General features: G+C 37.7%; 1 protein-coding gene across 4 annotated transcripts in view; it reads left to right on the top strand.

Annotated features, from left to right (window-relative positions):
- The window catches only part of Etl1 (SWI/SNF-related, matrix-associated actin-dependent regulator of chromatin, subfamily a, containing DEAD/H box 1), a 140,598-nt gene that overhangs the window by 39,811 nt on the left and 79,261 nt on the right, over nt 1-21,526 (top strand). For all 4 annotated transcript variants that reach the window (XM_083140569.1, XM_083140570.1, XM_083140568.1 and 1 more), the window contains exons 8-9: nt 10,073-10,278; nt 20,831-21,021. In XM_083140569.1, coding sequence (XP_082996695.1) covers nt 10,073-10,278; nt 20,831-21,021 — 397 coding nt within the window. The remainder of the gene's footprint in view (nt 1-10,072; nt 10,279-20,830; nt 21,022-21,526) is intronic.

Genomic DNA, 21,526 nt, shown 5'->3' on the forward strand with positions numbered 1-21,526 from the left:
ATGTTCTTCTTGCATTCCCCGTGAATATGAAACTGGCCGATCCTGACACAAGCGCACTGTTGCCAAACCGATTCTCGCTAAATTCCCCTAGAGTTTGGACACAATGAGGTGTCTTTGTTCGCCCTTCCCCCTCCATAACAATGCGAGTGGAGACTTGACAACAGGACTATCACCATTCACTTCTTTGCCCAAACATTTACGGAACCCTTCCTAGTTGACAGGAACGAAAAAAGAGGGAGGGGACTTGTTTGTGAAAGCTTCTTTTGTTCTTGTTTGCAGCGTTGGAAATGGAAAATATTAAGAAGGATTTGCCAAACCAGATAACAACTGTACTTTTCTTCAATGGGAAGTCGTTTGGATTCCTAAGGAAATACAATTGGATCTAGTTCGATTATTTTAAATCTGAAGTTTTTCACGAATGCTATATCATTAGGTTATCAGAATGAAGCTGAAAATGCACAAGCTAAAAAGTGTTTTTTTTTACTATGGGCAGATAGGGTGATATTTTACTCACTGACAAAAATATATTCTTGTCAAACAAATTGTGTGGGTGGGTGGGGGGGAGGGCGAAGTTTGGACAATGTATTTTTCTACGTGAGGCAGATAATGTTTTTTTCTCTATGCATATTATGTGACTCATGTGTTGTACAGTGGCGAGGGGTGCGACAATATTTTCTGAGAGCAGCCAATTTTAGTGCATATCTAAATGCCATTAAAATGCGTTTTTCGGCCAAAAGAGCATATATTTATTTACTTTTTCTCATTTGTGGGGCAGCCGTGGTGGCCTAGTCGGTAGGGTGTCTGACTGCCATGCTGGAGATCTGGGTTCGATTCTTGGGGTGGGTGAACTAAGCTGCCACATAAAGTGGCTCTGGAGCTCACCCAGCCTCAAATATTTTTTTTTTCTGTGGACAACATTGAGGGGTAAAAGCTGGCCAAGCGTGGTGCTGATCACATTCTCTCCAAATTGGCATAGATCGAAGAATATATGGGGTAAAGGCAGTTGGAGCTTGGTACTGATCACAGCCTCTCCAAATTGGCAGAGATCGAAGAATATGTGGGGTAAAGGCAGCTGGAGGTTTGAGCCCCGCTCTTGTTACACTAGACATCTTAACCTATTAACATAAAGGCGAAAAGCGATCTCCCGTCTCCTTTCCTCTGACGTCTAAAATTGCGTTGTTGCTTTTGAACCTGATTACTCAAAGAACGTAGTGTACGGTGAGAAAAAAAGAAAGATTACCCCACCCCTCACAGGAGCTCATTAATCTGCCACTGTGCACAGCTATGCAGTAATTGAAAGAATCACCCTTTTCTCTTTCTTTAATGCCTCGCATCAGAAATCATATGTCTTTAGCATTGACATGATAGCATGGGAGAGCGTCTAATCAGAGATCCTTCTCCCCCACCCCCTCCTTTCTTTCTGCAACTTGAATGGAATAAGCACACGTCTGGTAAGACTTGTTCATCTGTATTCGCGCAGCTCCACGGAGGGATGTCTGCGAGCAGCTGGCAACTGGCGCCAATGTTTTGTCTCCTAGCTCGAGAGCCATGACTCATCCACTCTGAAGGATAGAAAAATGGCATTGTTTTGAATCTTGCCTGGCAAGGTTGTTTTGCTTTGATGATTCTTGAGCACCCGATACAAAGTGAGCAGTTAAGAAAGAAACGACATCCTATTTTTTTCTTCTTGTTCTTCCTTCTGATAAACACTTTGAACACACAGAGCAGTGCAGCTGCTAAGAATAATATAATCACCACTTATTATCGAAACCATTCACATGCTGAAAATAAATCACGCAATATTAAACATTGACTGGAATACAAAAAGAAAGGAAACGCGTTATTTACGAGGAAACTATTGGTGGAAGGAGTGTTTGCCTTCTGCAAGACTTCTAAATCCAATAATAAATCGTTGATTAATATGGATGTAAATAACAATAAGTGGTGTGCCTAAGAGGGGTTGGTGGACACAACCCCCCCCCCTTCCTTTGGCCAGTATTCCTAAGGAAAAATAGAATGCCAAAGGCACGAAAAGATGGCAAAGTGAGGACTGACTACTATAAAAAGTATACATAACCCGCATCCCCCTCTTTCGAAAATCATGCACATGTCAAAGATAACAATCCACCTATTGTGATGTCTAAAAATGCGTAAGTTTGACAAGACTTGTCAAACTTTTTTTCTTAGAAATTCATAATCATAGTTCTTTCCCGTTGTTAAATAATTTTTGACACAGTATACCCCTAAAAAGTCGATTATGTAGTCATTTCTTACTGACACTTGAGTTTCACCCCTCTCTTATGCTTTCCCTCTTTTTACGTTTTTTTTATTTACGGGCCCCTGAAAAACGTAAAATCGGGGTTTGACTGTATGTCCTTTATTATGTATTCATTAGAATCAGAGAAAAGTTGGCAATTACTTTTATTCATGTTTCTCAATCTTTGTTACCTTTTAATTTCAAATGTTTAAGAAAGTATATAATGTCTTCTCAAGTTATCATCATTTTCAACCATTACCATTGTTTTTTAAAACCGGAAATATTTTTCATTATACTTCCATATTTTCCACAGGGTTTATCTAGGGATTTTGCCATCCTTCATCAAAGTTACCCTAGGATTAGAACTTAAAATTTGATCCTGTATTTTTTTAACTTTGCAAAAAAATAGTGTGCAACTAAATATTGGTGGAGAGTTAGGTATGGTAGGTTCAAAATTGTCTCTTGCATCTTATATAGAGATACAGTGATTACTAATACATAGACACACATATTTGTGGTAAATATAGAAGCAAATTTTCGGATTCAAAAGTGGTGCCTTCTGATAAACAAAACCGTAACTCTTATCTTGCGGACAACACAAGAATAATCCTTTGAATAGCAGAGCCAGTGGCGTGCCCAGGATTTTCGAGGGGGGAAGGGTATGTATACATTTGTGGTGGATGATGTAGTGTTAACATCATCGCCTTGTAATCAAGAGGTTCAGGATTAGATATCCGATGGAGGCACTTAGTGGTTCAGTCCAGGTCCTTTAGCGGAAGGAACATCACGCACCTGTATTCCTGTTGATGGCGGCTCCTTTTCAAGGTTGTGATTTTCAAACTTTCCGCAAAGTACAAAAAAACCATATCTCTAGAACTAATTGTCATAGACGTATGAATTGGTTTTGTTTTCTTTCTTAAAGACAGGACTTTTAGCAGAAGTAAAATTTATACACTGTGCCTTCCAATAATTAGTGATAAAGGAAGAAGAAGAAGAAAATTAATTTTTAAAAGAATAGAACATGACACACCCTTGTGCTCCCCTCAATAGAGAAAAGTGAATGGAGAGAAAATAGTATGTCATGATGGTACAATCTTGCAAAGTTTCGTTGAAATCAGACTGATACTTCTTGAGTAAAAGGAATAACAACATTGTATAAAGCGGCAGTGTTGCCGGCTTCGATATATCCGGAGTTTTTGCTTCTAGCTTCGCCTCTATGGATGCTGGATGGACCAAATTTGGAGTGAAGCACAAGGAAAGACCACTCACTCTGTGGCGATGTGTAATGCTCGTGCAGCAACTTTGAAGAATAAAAAAAACCTGAAATTACGCATTCGGAAATTTTGCGTAATTACAGAAAATTTTGAACTTTCGGCCAATGCCACCGCTTCCCCGCTTAACCCTTAATTGTTGGATGTTACTTAAAATGTTGCTTTTTGCTCATCCTTAACATTTAGAATTTAAATTTTTCAAAAAGATGCAGTGGTTGATCAGTTACAGCCTTTTATCTTCAATTTATTCCATAGTAACGAAAGGGAAACAGAGGATTTTCTCAAATGGCACTTGCAGAAAGAAAATGCACACAATGTTTAGTATGATCACTGCTTTTCTTCAGAACCATTCACACAATAAAAATAAGGTGTGTTCAACAATTTGTCTATCTGCGATTTTCTTTGCGTAAAAAATGCTTAAAAAAGAACTGCAACTTTTCTTCTTCAACAATCATATTATCTTTACCTATTATGGTAATAAGACAGCAGAACTTTTCCCCACCTGCAAGCTGCTGTTGACTCCCCCTCCCTTTCTTCAGCTGGTTTGTAATGTTGACGACAGGCTGGGAAGTTTGGCACCAGTGACTTGTCTGACAGCTTGAAATATATCAGTTTCCGATCTCCTCCAGGCAGATACGACTTGCCCAGCGCAATGCAAAGAACAAAAGCAGGATATTTACCACAGGTCAATCTGGTTCAAGGTTTCCCTGCCCTCTGATGCAAACGACAAAAATAGAAGTCCAAGTCGAGAATCTGGTCTGTGATTGCAGCTGATAAGAAAACCTGTACGGGAATGGGTGGCACATGTTATCATCACAGAAATCTTGAGCTCCAAGAGCAACATTCTTTCGAGCAAGCACAGTTAAAAATGTATAACTATGTGGATGAAAGTCATTGGACACCACATGTCAGCAGATACCATCAGTTTTCTTGCAATCAATAGGAGGTCGGTCCGCCTTTGGTTGCGATAACAGCAGCCACTTGTCGTGGTAAACTGGCCACAAGGTCATGTAGTACACCGAGTGGGATATTCTGCCATTCCTCCAGCAGTACAGTCACCATCCCTGGAAGTGTAGAAGGGCGAGGTGATCGCGACCTCAATCGGCGCTCCAGTTCGTCCCATAGATGTTCGATAGGGTTGAGGTCAGGGCTCTGAGCAGGCCAATCCAGTCGGATGACATTATGTTCTGCATACCACTTCATGGTAGCCCTGGAAATATGATAAGTCGCATTATCGTCCTGGAACACACATTCTTAGTTTCCATAGAAACGCCACAACTCGGGGAGCATGGAGTTGTCGAGAATATCTCGGTAGGATGCAGACGTCATGTGGTCATACATCGGTACCAGTGGAGCCATTCCATGCCAGCTAAAACAACCCCAGAACATGATACCGCCACCACCATACTTCACTGTGGGCACTACACACTCAGGTAACAGACGTTCTCCGGGTAATCACCATACCCACACTCTCACATCTGATCGAAACAGTGTGAAGCGTGATTCATAGCTCCATAGGACCTTCCGTTATTGCTCCACTGACCAGTTTGTCCGCTCTTTACACCAGCGTAGTCTCTTCCGTTTATTTTTTTTTTTTTTTGTTATGAGGGGTTTGTGGGCAATGGCTCGACCATGATAACCGAGTGCATGGGCCTCCTTGCGAAGTGTCTTGGTCGAAACAGTCAAATTGGTTGCACTTTGAAACTCTTCTGCAATTGAATGCATCGGATGGGTCCTGTTTTTCCGCATCTCCTCTTCAGCACTCTCCTGCCCCGGTCGTCCAATTTCGTGAGTCTTCCACTTCGTGGTGCATTGCTGCAGTGTCCCTTTTCCTTCCACTTCTTGATGACAAAGGCTACAGTTGATTTAGGCATCAGCTATGCTATGTATACTCATGCCTCTTATGGAGCAGCCTACTATGATCCCTCTTTCAAACATGCTGAGCTCTTTCCTGTCCATCATTTTTATCAGCGAATGATCTGAGGAGTTCGTTTCATAGTTGAAACCAGTGTGTCCAATGACTTTCAGAATGATATTTGTCCCCATGGCAGTACATATCCAACAAATGCTATGTATTCACATAGTATATTTACCGTGGGACTAAAATTGCTGAACGTATAACTGGAAAAAAACGTATATCTGAAAATCATATAACTGAAATATAATAGTACACAGCCTTACAGAAATCGGCAGGGACCACCAGAAAGAAATGTACTAACGAGAAAAACATAATATCGCAAACTGCATAACTGCAATTTCACTGTATTAAACTTTTCAGTTGCAAGAACTTGTTCTTTATTTTAATACAGAGAATGGAATAATCTTTAGGTACGATATGCAAATGGATCGTTATTACAATGTTCTTTCATAATTTCCTTTCCTTCTCCATATGAAATCCTGACAGTGATATAAACGTATCTTCTTACTATGCTTCTTCCTAGTTGCCCAATGAAAACCAAAAGGTAAAAATGCCATTATGATCCTTTTAGAATAGAACAATTCTCATACTTAGTACTGATATTACATTACTTTACATACATAAGAAGATCTGAATTAACCTTTTGGGAATGATTGGTTTCAAATGGAATCACTTGAATTATGCACCTCAAATGAAACCAGCACCACGTGGCAGCAATTAACTTCTCATATTGACAATATGGGATAATTAGGGGTCCAGCAGAAGACCTCCAATTTTCAAAATTACCTGAAATGATATATTTTAAAAAATATTAGTTGCATATTCTCCATTTTTTTTTCTAAGAGGGGGGGATGGAAATTACCTGTCCATGAAGAGTAGTCTTTTGTGCTGCTTTCCTGCAAATTTGGTGCATCCAGCACCTATGAGCCAATGCTAGAACTAGAAATACTAGAACAGCTGCACTGCTTCTCTTATACTATGTTATTATTTTTTCCCCAAGAAGTATCTACCTATCTTCATTTTGTGATTTGTCTCAGTTGTAGGAATATACTACTACATTTTCATTCACTCTATTGTGGTGGCCATAGAGGCATGCTAAATACATGTTGTGTAAAATTTTGGTGTTGTTCTTTTTTTCACTCTCGTTATTGGGAGGTAAAATGTATAAATTTCACCTCCACTAGGTGTTATCCTGTTATTCTGCAAAAACAAAAATCCGAATTCATATCTCTAACACAATTAGTTTTGAAGTAAGTCTTGAAGCATTCATGACAACAAATGATGATAGATAAAAAGATTCTCTCAGGCTATCTCAGGTGAAGACAAGAGTGGCATTAGCTCTCGAAAGGTTGGAATCCTTTCCACAACTCACCTGGTCGATATCCCAAGAGAATCTTTTCACAATTAGTTTTTCCCCCCACTGTGACAAGTTTAAAAAGCACTGTGTTAACATTTTTCAGCATCGTAACACTCCTAATGCAAGGGAAAAGTGTACTAATGTTGGAAAATTCAAGTCGCACAAAATGCATTCATGAGATATACTTTAGGCCTGGATAAACATGATCACATCTTTCCCATCTTATGTAGATATAATATTTTAACAATGGCCAACAGGAGACTACTGAAATTTCTCTCTTTGATTTGCGATCTGCAAGCTGAATGGAAACCTGCGTACTTATTTCAAAAATTATGTACTCACAACACAATTCACAGATATGGGGCATGTTGTCACAACATTCAACACCATTCAATTTCGCTATGTAGCTCATCTTTTTCTATATCTGCCCCAAAAGCATGGAATGTACTACCAACCAATGTTAAATCCATAAAAAGTAATGAGTGTTTCAAAATTAAACTGAAAGAAATGCTTCTGCAGCAACAGCAGCAGAACTGTAGCATATACTAGTAGTAAACTGACAATCAACAAACAACTTAACACTTCTGTAATTGTAACTATTGGTATTGTATTACTATCTTTACATTAATTTTTTACTTCAAGACAACCTTATTTTAACCTTGACATTTGTATTTTTTTCCACTCTGTTTTTCTACTCATATTTTTCTACATTTCTAATATTTTTATTTTATTTTTTTATTTTTTGTTCTTTCACGTTTGGATTATTTTATGACTACTATTACTATAAGCATATTTTGCTTTTGACGAAAACACGAAATGTGAAATAACACATTCTAATGTTAATTTTTAATGTTTCTCAAAGGTATGATGTGCATTTTACTACCCTGTTTTGTCATGAAATGATCCGCAATGAACTGCAAAATGTGAAATAGGCTCTTACACATGAAATTTGGAGTTTATTTACAGACTCGATACTTTCTGAAGTTTGAATTATCTTGTGAGTTATGCAATTCACAGAAAATTGATTAATTCTACTGTAAATGTTTGAGAAGCAAGAATGGACTGCTTTATACAAGAATAAACTTAATATTCTGGTAACTACATAAATGTGCTATTAGGAGGGATATGTTTATTTTGTGTAGTAAGTGCAGTTTTTAAATCAAATTTTGGATTCTGTTCACAATTTTAAAACCAAAATGTCATTTTATATACTGCTTTTGATCCTTTTTTTTTTTTTTACCGCTATAACACCGAAATTTTATTTTATTTATCACTTTTGAACATGAAATTGACTGTTTTTGCACCGAGATTTTTCTTTGTATTTATCAAGAATATGTGCCTGTAACTGTAAGGAGTATATTTGTAATTGTAGGTATGTGTGAAATTCTTTATTTCTCTTTTAGTTTTACTCATTGTTTCTATTTATACTCTTGCATTATTATGTTATTTGTACTTATATTTTCTCATGTAGTTCATGACTAGGGTTAGGTGGAAGAGCAGCCTATGTTTGAACTTTGCTTGCAGAATAAAGGAATTATTAATATTATTATCATTGTCATTATCACATTTGCCATTATTACAGTAGAATTTTTAAAAAGAAGCAAATTTCTTATTCTTTAGAGCTTAGCCGATATCACTTTGAACTGCTACTCTTACTCATTCCCACCATTACCGGTGCTCAAAAATGGTAACAATAACAGTTGTTCAAAATATTTACTAATATTAGTGGGTGAATATTCTACTCCAATTATAAGCTCTCGGTAATTACTAGGGATGGGACCAATTAATCGGTACTCTATCGGTATCGGCCGATATAGGCATATCGGTGTATCGGTTTATCGGTAAATTTACCGATTATTTTACCGATCCGATATATCGAAAAAATCTCATAATTTAGTGCAAAATTCTGCCATTTTGTTGCAATTTTTATGGATAATCTCGATGCCCTACTTTCTAAAAAGTAATTGTCTAAATATTCAACTTCTTTTGCACTGCAGTCACCTCGAAACACACATTTATTAAGGAGATCAATGAACATTTTAGGTTCTTCAAGGACCATTTCTAATTTTATAACATATCGGTTATCGGTATAGGTAAATTTTATATCGGTACTTTATCGGTATCAGCCAAAATTTCATATCAGCCCATCCCTAGTAATTACAATGGGAAATACAATTTTTCACACAATATTGGTGCAAAATAAATAAAAGCTTCAAATTTTGCATAATTTCCAGGACAATTAGATCCACAAAATTTTGCTTAGCATTTAGGTGGACCCTGTGAAAGACCAAGATGCTGGAGAAGTATGGATCAATATTGGTAAATAAAATTCACCTGATACCTTCAGATACCACTGACGTTGACTCAGCCCTATAATTTTTTTTTTTTTTAAATATAAATCATGAATAAAACTGTTTTTGTTTTCCTTCCTTCCACTCTTCCTTAGACATGGTTACATATTTATTAAAATGTATGCTCAAGAGAACTAAAAGTTCAACTAAGTTCAACAGATATAGAGGAAGTAGATGGAGGGCAGCCATGTAACAGAGACTGGCACACCTTCTCCACTTGCTTCATAAAATTCCTATGTCTGCAATTTCGCTGGCCCCCTGTCGTGGAATGGTTTGCACATCGTGCTAAGATGCCAGAGGTCCCTGGTTCGAATCCCATCCTGGGCATGGATGTTTGTGAGTGTCCACTCATCAATTTCATCATGACATCACTCATCCCCATCTTCGCAAATTAGCCAAAAGTGGTACAAGAAGCAAAGTAAATCAATCAATCATAAATCAATCCTATGTCTGTGAAGTCTCATGAAGAAAATAATAGGCTTATGAATACCTTTGAAATTTTCTTCCTGATGAAAACATGACGTATCGCCTTGAAGAGGCAACAGTTTTTATATCACTTAAAACAAAAAGTTGTAGGTGGGCATAGGACGTTATTGTCTCTTTATTATATTGTTATTGTTCGTATGCTGATTTTATGAGGAAAAGGAGCTCAGTGAAATGTGAGTGAAAGTTGAGTGTTATAAACGAGTAAAAACTTCCCCATTCGCTATCTGTATTATAAGCTAAACAAACTTTATTTTTAAATTTCTGTAATTTGTAGTAAAATTTGTATTGAGGCTGTCTTCTTGAAAAAATATTGATTCATCCCCATTAAGAATAGAAATTTCTTTGTATTTTAATGTTTATATACAGGTTAACAGTATATAAAAAAAAACATCAATGTAAAATCATGTAGCATGTACCTATGTTTGTTTACAGGTTAGTACATTTAACGATGGTAAATTCCTGACTGCAGATCTCCTCAATTCAGCTCAAGATGTGCTGTACATAAGAAGCTCAGTAGAAAGACTCATGAACCAGTGTTCAAAATTGGCAGATAAAATGGAAAGTGAAGTTAAAGTAATAACCTCTGGAGGGAAGAGCATCCTGAACCTTAAGGAACAACCTCAGCTTCTCTCGGAAGGGTTAGTATTTCTTGTATTTCACTTTAGAAGACATGGATGGTATGTGTGGATTTATACTTGTGCTAATTTTCATTCTTTTTCATCTCTTCATACACTTTTACAGTGAAAGACTAAAAAGTTTAATTTTTTTTTATGTCGCTTTCCTACTACTTTTGACTAATCATTTCATTGAGGATAAGCAGTGATTAGATAAAAGGGAAAGTAGCAAGGAAACATCATTGTCTAGACTACTCTTTGAACCTATCACCTTAGGTTGGAAGGTCATGAATTCACCACTCAATGTGTTTGACCACTGCACCAGAAACAGACCAAGTGTTAAAATCATTATTGGTCAATAGAGACAGGATGTTAGAGGGAAAAGTTTTCCTCTAAAAAGGCGAAAAAACGAAAAATTATTGCCAAAAAAAGGGAAAAAAAGATTATAGTTTTTGTGCTCTCCACTAAAAATATTATTTTAAATTAAAGTGTAATACGGAGTGTCTGAAAAGTCACGCAACCCGGTGTTTTCGACCGTATAACGGAATAGCGAAACTGAATGAGAAGAAACGCTTTCTGCCAAGAGAATGCCCTGTATATTGGGAAAATTTAGAGAGACAAACATATGTAAGAACATGCATGTTTTAATAACAAATAAGCAAAGTGTTGCCAAAGGCGGAAAAAAAATATTTGCAAATCGTGTGTATTGATTCACAGAACCCATTGAGGTAAATTATCGCAACATTTCACAATACCAACGAACAATTTGGATGGCCATCTAATGAATTTGAGAGAAAAAGAACTTTGACGAAGTTTCAAAAACATTGCAGACGGGAATAAATGGGCTGTTCCAAAAATCGATGTTTTCACAATATTACGTAGGACACTGGCAACACTGTTGGTGTCACGTGTCACTAACAGATGTGTTTTACCTTAGGCTATCACACTAAGGCACTTTTAACGACAAAGAAAGTTGGTTATTCTCGAACATATGCAATAAATTACATACACCTTGCAACCCTGAAATGTGGGTACAGAAGAACATGTATCAATTGTTATGTGTTCTGTGCCGTAAGTGGTTGCTGTTTGTCGCGAACGGCATTCCAGATTGTGACATCGTGTGTGTGTTTTCAAAATGCCATATTCTACACAGAAAAGAGTGTTTATTGTTGATGAATATATCCGAACATCGTCATATTCTCGCTGCAAGGTGTATGTAATTTATTGCATATGTTCGAGAATAACCAACTTTCTCCTTTTCATTAAAAGTGCCTTAGTGTGATAGCCTGAGGTAAAACACATCTGTTAGTGACACGTGACACCAACAGTGTTGCCAGTGTCCTGCGTAATATTGTGAAAACATCGATTTTTGGAACAGCCCATTTATTCCCGTCTGCAATGTTTTTGAAACTTCGTCAAAGTTCTTTTTCTGTCAAATTCATTAGATGGCCATCCAAATTGTTCGTTGGTATTGTGAAATGTTGCGATAATTTACCTCAATGGGTTCTGTGCATCAATACACACGATTTGCAAATATTTTTTTTCCGCCTTTGGCAACACTTTGCTTATTTGTTATTAAAACATGCATGTTCTTACATATGTTTGTCTCTCTAAATTTTCCCAATATACAGGGCATTCTCTTGGCAGAAAGTGTTTCTTCTCATTCCGTTTCGCTATTCCGTTATACGGTCGTAAACACCGGGTTGCGTGACTTTTCGGACACTCTGTATATACCATTTGTATAAAATGGGATATATTAAATTTCTTATTAATGTATCCCTTTTTATATAGCATTTTGTAGGTTTGGTGCATATTACCCACAATTCCAGAATATAAAAAGGACGTTATAAAATTAACGTTAAAAACTGTACTTACGTATGTAAGTATGTTGTTCCTATTTTCCTTTCTTTAGAAGTACGTTTCGTGGACCAACTATCCCCTTCTTCAGGTTCGTATAAAGAAACTGGTACTTAACATAGTACCACGTCGAAATGTAATAAAAGGATTGTGGACAAGGGCTGGTGTGGATACATTTAAGATATTACAGTGTGTCCGAAAAGTCACGCAACCCGGTGTTTACGACCGTATAACGGAATAGCGAAACGGAATGAGAAGAAACGCTTTCTGCCAAGAGAATGCCCTGTATATTGGGAAAATTTAGAGAGACAAACATATGTAAGAACATGCATGTTTTAATAACAAATAAGCAAAGTGTTGCCAAAGGCGGAAAAAAAATATTTGCAAATCGTGTGTATTGATGCACAGAACCCATTGAGGTAAATTATCGCAACATTTCACAATACCAACGAACAATTTGGATGGCCATCTAATGAATTTGACAGAAAAAGAACTTTGACGAAGTTTCAAAAACATTGCAGACGGGAATAAATGGGCTGTTCCAAAAATCGATGTTTTCACAATATTACGCAGGACACTGGCAACACTGTTGGTGTCACGTGTCACTAACAGATGTGTTTCACCTGAGGCTATCACACTAAGGCACTTTTAACGACAAAGGAGAAAGTTGGTTATTCTCGAACATATGCAATAAATTACATACACCTTGCAACCCTGAAAGGTGCCTATCCCTAAATGCTTCTCTTACATGCCGTTCGGGGCAAACAGCAACAACCTAAGGCACAGAAAACAGCAATTGATACACCTTCTTCTGTACCCACATTTCAGGGTTGCAAGGTGTATGTAATTTATTGCATATGTTCGAGAATAACCAACTTTCTCCTTTGTCGTTAAAAGTGCCTTAGTGTGATATCCTGAGGTGAAACACGTCTGTTAGTGACACGTTACACCAACAGTGTTGCCAGTGTCCCTCGTAATATTGTGAAAACATCGATTTTTGGAACAGCCCATTTATTCCCTTCTGCAATGTTTTTGAAACTTCGTCAAAGTTCTTTTTCTGTCAAATTCATTAGATGGCCATCCAAATTGTTCGTTGGTATTGTGAAATGTTGCAATAATTTACCTCAGTGAGTTCTGTCCATCAATATACACGATTTGCAAATATTTCTTTTCCGCCTTTGGCAATACTTTGCTTATTTGTTATTAAAACATGCATGTTCTTACATATGTTTGTCTCTCTAAATTTTCCCAATATACAGGGCATTCTCTTGGCAGAAAGCGTTTCTTCTCATTCCGTTTCGCTATTCCGTTATACGGTCGTAAACACCGGGTTGCGTGACTTTTCGGACACTCTGTATATCCCTGCCCCAGAAGTATTTATAAAAACTCGTCTTTCACTAAAAACTTGCACAATTAACCTATTCTCATGTTAAAAGCGTTAAAAGACTAAAAAACCTGTGTGTATCACTATATCACTGTGTATCACACAGTTGAGCAGGAAAGGCTGTATATAGTGATACACACAGGTTTTTTTAGTCTTTTAACGTTTTTAACATGAGAATAGGTTAATTGTGCAAGTTTTTAGTGAACGACGAGCTTTTTAAATATGTCTGGTGCAGGGATATACACTCATGCTCATAAATTAAGGACAATAGAGGTTTTAGTGCCTCACGATACAGCACTGAAACAAACTAGTTGTGGTAGCACAGACACATGTTGAACACACAAGAAAGACATCCAAATACCCTGTTTAGCCCTGTTTATTGCAGAAAACATGAGAAAAACCAAAGAGCGCACATATAATACAAAGCAAGGAAGATTGTAAAATGTTGTTTCACAGTTCTTTGAGCATGTGCACAGGTTTCAGTATGGAATGTGATGCCCATGCACATTGACACATGCAGTACAACGGCTTGGCATACTCTGGAGGGGGTTGTCGAGCAGCTGTTGGGGTATGGCCTCCCATTCTTGCACCCGTAACTGTCGGAGCTCCTGAAGAGTCCGAGGAGGTGGAAGACGTGCGGCGACACGTCGGCTTAGAGCATCCCAAGCATGTTCGATTGGGTTGAGGTCAGGGGAATAGGCAGGCCACTCCATTCGTATGATGTCTTCTGTTTGTAGGTACTCCTCCACAATAGCAGCTCGGTGTGGCCTGGCATTGTCATCCATCAGGAGGAACATAGGACCGACTGCACCTCTGAAAAGACGAACGTAGTCTTGCAGAATAACATCCCGGTACACCTGACCTGTTACAGTACCTCTGTCGAAGATATGCAAGGGTGTACGTGAACCCAGGATAATGCCACCCCACACTATGACACCACCACCTCTATACTGGTCCCTTTCGACGATGGTACCGGGTCGGTATCTGGTTTCTGGTTCACGCCAGATGGTTACATGACGAGAATCATTGTTGAGACTATACCTGGACTCGTCAGTGAAGAGTATCTGAGACCATTCTTCCATTGTCCATGCCCTGTGTTCTCTACACCAGTTGTTACGGGCTACTCTGTGACCCTGTGACAGTGGAATGCAAATTGCAGGCCTCCGGGCGAATAAACCGTGCCTGTTGAGTCGTCTGTACACAGTGTGTCTGGAAAGAACTGTTCCAGTGGCAGCTGCAAGGTCTCGAGCAAGGCCCCTGACAGTACTCCGTCAGTGTCTCTGGGCACTTACGGTGAGATACCTGTCTTCTCGTGGTGTTGTACACTGTGGACGTCCACTGCTGTAGCGCCAAGACACGTTTCCAGTCTGTTGGAATCGTTGCCATAATCGTGAGATGACACTTTGTGGCACATGGAGCACCTGTGACATGACCTGCTGTCTTTGGCCCGCCTCTAGCTGCCCAAGTATCCTTCCCCTCATTACATCATCAATATGTGTTTGTTGAGCCATTTCACACACACTCACCATTCACACAACCGAACAAAACTGTACACTTCCTATAGGCACTGTACTCTGGTCAGCAGTTTCGCTCCTGTGAGTCATTTGTCTGCTTACAGTGCCACCACACACTGGATCAAGGTCATAGTCAACACAGGTTCTTTGATACACTACCCAGACATCATTTCAAGCTGCAACGTGCACATCAAATATTTCTTTGTACAAGATTCAGCATTGGCCTTAATTTATGAGCATGAGTGTAATATCTTAAATGTATCCACACCAGCCCTTGTCCACAATCCTTTTATTACATTTCGACGTGTTACTATGTTAAGTACCTAGTTTTTTCATATGAATCTGAAGAAGGGGATAGTTGGTCCCCGAAACGTAGTTCTAAAGAAAGGAAAATAGGAATAACATACTCGCATATGTAAGTACAGTTTTTAACGTTAATTTTTTAACGTCCTTTTTATATTCCTTTTTATATATGAATGGTATATATTGTGCTTTCATTCAAAATAATATTTTTAGTGGAGGTCAAAAATAAACTATAGTCCTTTTTCAATTCCTTTTTTTTTTAGGTAAAGTACAGCAAATAATCTTACCATCCATTTCGATGAAATCTTCATTGCAACAGTTTATCGCATTCCATAGCTTGCTGCCACTTGTACCTGCCTTCGCCATTTCACTGACACTCAATACTGTCCTCACTGTTGCACAGTTAAGTTAAAAAAGTCTAAATCTAGCAGTTAAGTACACTTTCAACCCAACAGGTGTGCCGCTTACAATGCGCTTGTTGCTGCATAAGTCCAGATCGCATTGTTTCAACAATCGCTGCAACATACTCCCTACTCTCATGGAGGGAAGGTAAGGTAGAAAGCACTTGTTCTTTCTTTCCTCTAAACTGCACTGCACCAAATAGACAATCGAATGTTTTGTTCAGGGAAAAAACCGTTGTACAAAATATTTGATATCTTGTCAATAAAAGGACCAAGGAAGATGTTTTCTTTTTAAAGAAAGGGGGGAAGGAATGTTGGCTGAAAAACTAGTCAATAAAGGGGCCCGGAAGGAAAATGTTTTTGAAAAGGGAAAAATAGGGAATGTTGGCTGAAAAAGGGGAAAAAGGGAAGTCAAAACCATGTAATCTTGTTGGTGGAAGATAATTATCAACACTGATGTTATATATTCCATGATCCGTGTTGAAAAATGAAAAAGGATTTCCCTTTAAAATCTGGTCTCTATTGATCAACAACTGCATTTTTGGTTAATTTGCATCTGTAATTTTATCATTTCAACATTTCTATAAATGTAGCGAATTTCTGCTGTAGCATTTTGGAACAAATGGTTAGTATATAGCCTTTCCATTATAATACACTGCCTAGAGAGTTCAGTGAAGTCTTTGATGTGCTTGTTGTTATTGACGTGGTAGTAAGATTCAAGAAATGTCTCAATATATTGAGGAGTAAAATATAATCGGTTAGAACATATGTAGACCTTAAAAATGTTTTGTGTTAAAACAAAAAAATGAGCAAGAAATTGTGCGTGAAGAATCTGTGATATTTTTGGACCAGTCCACATGAAATCAACCAATGAAGAAGCACTTTTCAACCTCACATATTTTGATTCATTTGAAATTTGACATACTGGAAGAGCCACTTGATGTAGGAAAATATGCTAAGTTGTAGATACATATGTTTGTATTTTTGAAATTACAGTGGTGCAAACTGTCAAATTTTGACATTTTTTTCAACATCTTGTTAACTTTAAATTGAAATAATTTTGCAATCAGGGCACCTATAATTCAGTTGAAGTGCTCTTTCACACAAGATATAGCATGCCTATGTCATGATGATAAAAAACGATTGCCGGTGGTGTAAAGAAGAATTTAGTAGCCATTTTCTCATAAAAGGGTCTTTTACTGTATTTACTTGAATACCCCTCGTCCTCGAATAAGCCACGCACCTGGATTTCAGAGAAGGAAAAAAAAATCATGACACTATTCAATCTTACACTTCCCTTAAAATTTCTTAATTTGCTTGTAAGCAGTATTTCTGCATATGTTTTGTGCATTATACCTCTATTGAGTGATACCTTATTTATGTACAAAGAAGAAATAGCACACTTTAGCAGAAATGTGGAATTTTATTTCAAATTAGACACACAATAAAGAAGCCATCTTTTGCACTTACGACTACTCTTCTCCACTACTGCCATCATCACAAAGAGAAGCCACCTTTTGCACTTACGACTACTCTTCTCCACTACTGTCATCCTCAGAGCTTGCTTCCCCTGTATCACTGTCCCATATGTAGTCATCTTCTGTTCCATCGAGTTTGTTTGATATGGAACACTTTTTGAAACTCTTCTCCACCAACATGGTGAAATGCGGGACCATGCATTTTTAACCCACTGACAAAGGAGGTTGACATCAGGATGCTTAATTCCCTCCCCCCGGTGTAAACTGGTGGTTATTTGAGGAATTCCAATTTGTGTATTGTTCCTTTAGAGTAGTTTTGAAAGGCCGATTTATACACACATCAAGGGATTGCAAAACTGATGTTAATCCTCCAGGAATTATCACTTGGTTGGTCTTTTTTGAATCTAGAAGATCCTTAACTGCAGGGGTTGTATGGCCACGGAAACTGTCCATTACGTTTAAAAGTGATCCAGGTTGGTTTTGCCACACACGCTTGATCCAATCCTGAATTAGGTTTTCATCCATCCAACCTTTTTCTTGTGCTTGCACAAAAACTCCTTGGACACTCATTTTAGGAACTGTTTTTCTCTTGCACAGTATAAGTTTTCTCCCATCTGCTGTAACACACAACATCACTGTGCATCGTTGTTTTTCATATCCACCAGTTCACACAAGAACACTTTTTTCACACTTTTTATTAACAGTAGAGTCAGATGACGTTTCAACATAAACTGGTTTGATCCGCATTACCGATATGTGACAGAAGATATGAATGTTTTTTCCTCAAATTTATCACATAACATTGGAAACGTAGGATTTTATCTTCAAATGCATCAGGAAGTCGCTGGGCTAAAGTTGTTGTTCTTCGTAAACTCAGATTGTATCGTCTATAAAACCTGATAATCCAACCCCAACTTGCTTTAAAACCATGAACTCCAAGTTTTTTTGCCAGTGAAAGAGCCTTCAATTGACTTATTTCTGCAGAAACTGCAAATCCAAATTGTCGTTTTTCACAAGCTTAGTAATGCAGCTTCCCTTCTATTTCTGGAAATATAGCCTTTTGTCCTCAAAAAGTTCTCCGATTGCCACACGTGTTTAGCAGTATTTCCTTTTTTTCTCCAATCTCTCACACAACTCTCACTTATATCATATTTACGAACAGCAGCACGATTTCCAATTTACTCTGCTTCTTGAATGACACGTAACTTTTCATGTGCTGTAAAAGATCGAAATCTTCTTCCTTTAGTGGTCATCTTGCTTTTAGCATATCTGTGAAGCAAGATAAGAAGGACCCACTCAAATGAGTCACTGCAACACAAAACAAGCATTACAACTTCCCCCACCCACACCCACGCAGCTGGACTGGGGAGACGTAAACATCCAGGTGGTTGCTGTTTTCATCTCTTTTTTGGTGCAGTGTGACTGCAGAATGATTCCCTTGCCAAAGGCGAAGGAGAATATTCTTTTCCCTTCTGTCTGCAAGCTTTTCATGAATTAAGTTGACCCAATTTTTTAATGGAGGAAGGGGGGAGGTGAAGAAACAAGGCACGTAATGCAGTGCAGGGAGAGAGAACTGTGATTTAATTAAACCAGGACATATTTAGAATGATTTTTTCCACTTGATACATGAATTATGGCAAACGTGTTTTGTTTTCTTTCCAAGAACACAGGCTGTGAGATAACATCTTGACCTCCACTCATTTTCTCCTAAGCTTGAATAACAGGTTGCATACCTCTGCAGGATAAATTGTTTATGCCTGGTGATAAGCTCTATACTTGATTAAGCCACGCACCCCCATTTTCTGCCACGTTTGTAAGGAAAAAAAAGTGTGTGGGGTATTCGAGTAAATACGGTAATTTTTTTAAAAAAAGAAAGACATGTCATACATACTCTATTACTCAATAACTACAAAATTTAAAAATGGGATGGCAATGGCATCCCGAGTTATTTTAGATTTAGGTTAGGCTAGGATAGGTTAGGTAATGTACAATAACAGGTTTTGATTGACAAATTCCTATAATTCAAGAATTAAAGTATAACAGAAATGAAATACAATATTGTTTGAATTAATGTCCGATGTTTACATTCCCAGTTATTAGAAATACAGAGTGATTCAAAAGTCTGGTGCCATAGGCAACTCTGTTATTAGTGCACATATCGAGAGAGGGGAAAGTTGGAAATGGACGAGTTTCAGTCTAAAGTGCTTGGAATTTTCAATGTAGCTTGCACAGTTCAGGCTGTACACTGGTATGAGCCTCATTGTTTACCAAAATACCATATACTTGTCCTGGAATACTGTATTGCATTGCAGTACCACATAGTACTGGGTAGTACTATACATACATACATAGAACTAAAAATGTGAAATATGTACAAAGTATATTAAAATTTTGTACCATTTTTGTAAACTCATCTTTGATATACTTAGGATTCTCAAGTCAGGTTCTCAAGTCAGAGTTCATTTGCTTTCGGAAAGGTTTCTGTCATATTCAAATGAATTAGGTACAGTATTTATTTTCTTGGCCTTTCATAAACAGTGAACTACCAAGTCCTATTTTAAGAAAACACCTTTTGAAGATCGTCGGAGTTGATGTGTATCACAACAGAATCACAAGGTTCCCATGTCACATGACAATTTCAGTACTGGCACATAATAAATTTGATTATCGGTGTTATCCAATCCTTTACTATTGAACTTACGTGTGCAATCTTCGACACCCACACTTCATACTTCGAAGGTATGAACTATGATTTCAAGTAACAAGGAAACAGGTCAATCGTGAAACATACGAGGGCCATCCAGAAAGTAGTACCTGTTTGCACCGTGTGGAGCGCTAGTGATGCGTGTAGCCGCCATTCAAGGTCAAACAACTTCAGTTGACTGTCTGCTCAGTGTGTGCGAAGTTTCGTAGCGCTGTCATTGTAGTTATTGTTAATATGAGTGTTTACAATGTTCAAAAGAATTTAAAACGCTGCAACTTTTGAATTTAAGGCTGTGATCAGATTTCTCAACGTGAGGAATGTGCGACCATCTGATATTCAATGCCAATTAAAGAAGGTTTATGGAGACAATGTTATTGATGAGTCATCTGTTCGGTGCTGGTGTCGAAACTTTAACTCTGGGAGAAAGAACGTCCATGATGACGAACATTACGGACGAACTGCTCAATGCAGTTGACGAATTGATCAAGAACGATGAATAATTTAAAAAATGTTCAACCATCCACACTACATCCTGGAACTGGCTACTTCAGATTTTCATCTCTACACAAAACTAAAGGACTTTTTGGGAGGGAAGACATTTCGCAGTGATGAGGAACTGTAAGAATGGGTGACTACTTTTCTCAATGGACTGGCAGCACAGGAATATGAAGCTCGGTTACAAAAACTCGTCACATGCTATGAAAATGCTTAAATGTACATGGTGACTATGTAGAGAAGTAGTTTAAAGTTTGTTGTTAACAATTAGAAAGTTTTGTCAAAACATTTTTGTTAGTTTTTTTTGAAATTCAAAAACTGGTACTACTTTCCAGATGCCGCCCGTAATTTGATGTTGAAACTGAAGTGTGATTTTATACAAGTAGTACAGTAGTGTTATTTAGTATATCGTGAAGTCATTATTATTTTTTCCCCCACAGGTGTAAATTAACTAGCTATCAGATGATTGGCCTGAACTGGTTGCGTTTACTTCACAATCAAAGTGTAAATGGAATTTTGGCAGATGAAATGGGCTTGGGCAAAACTATCCAAGTTATTGCATTTCTGGCTCACTTGAAAGAGATTGGAGTACAAGGACCACATCTTATTGTTGTTCCTGCATCTACCTTAGGTAATTGTTTCTCAAGTCTTCTAATTATCTTGATATTGAGAATGGAACTGATTAATAAGTGGATAATATTTAATTGGTTATCAGGTAATATTGCTGAAAATTTTGCCAATGTGATATTTATGTAAATGTAGTTAATCTGCAGTTAAAGTACTTTTAATGCAGGAAAATATATATTCAGGGAAATTTTTGAACATTTTGCCTCCTTGAGACCAGAAAGCTTAAATGTATGAAGTGGAAAAATGTGAAATTAAGGTTTCACTGTACTTATTTTTCATGAGTTCATCAATTTGCTACTATTATTACTAATATAAGGGTCGTTCAAGTCAATCGGGGACTTTTTTTTTTTTAAAAAATAGAAGAACAAATTTCAAAGTGTGGTAACTGGATTTATTTTTCCACATAACCTCCTGCTACAGTTATACACTTATCCCAGCGTTTAACTAACGCGTGGAAGGCTTCGGCATAGAAAGATTTATCATTACGGCGGAACCATTGTAGGACAGCA

The sequence above is a fragment of the Lepisma saccharinum genome, chromosome 18 (assembly GCF_977018435.1).
Source record: "Lepisma saccharinum chromosome 18, izLepSacc3.1, whole genome shotgun sequence".
NCBI lineage: Eukaryota > Metazoa > Arthropoda > Insecta > Zygentoma > Lepismatidae > Lepisma > Lepisma saccharinum.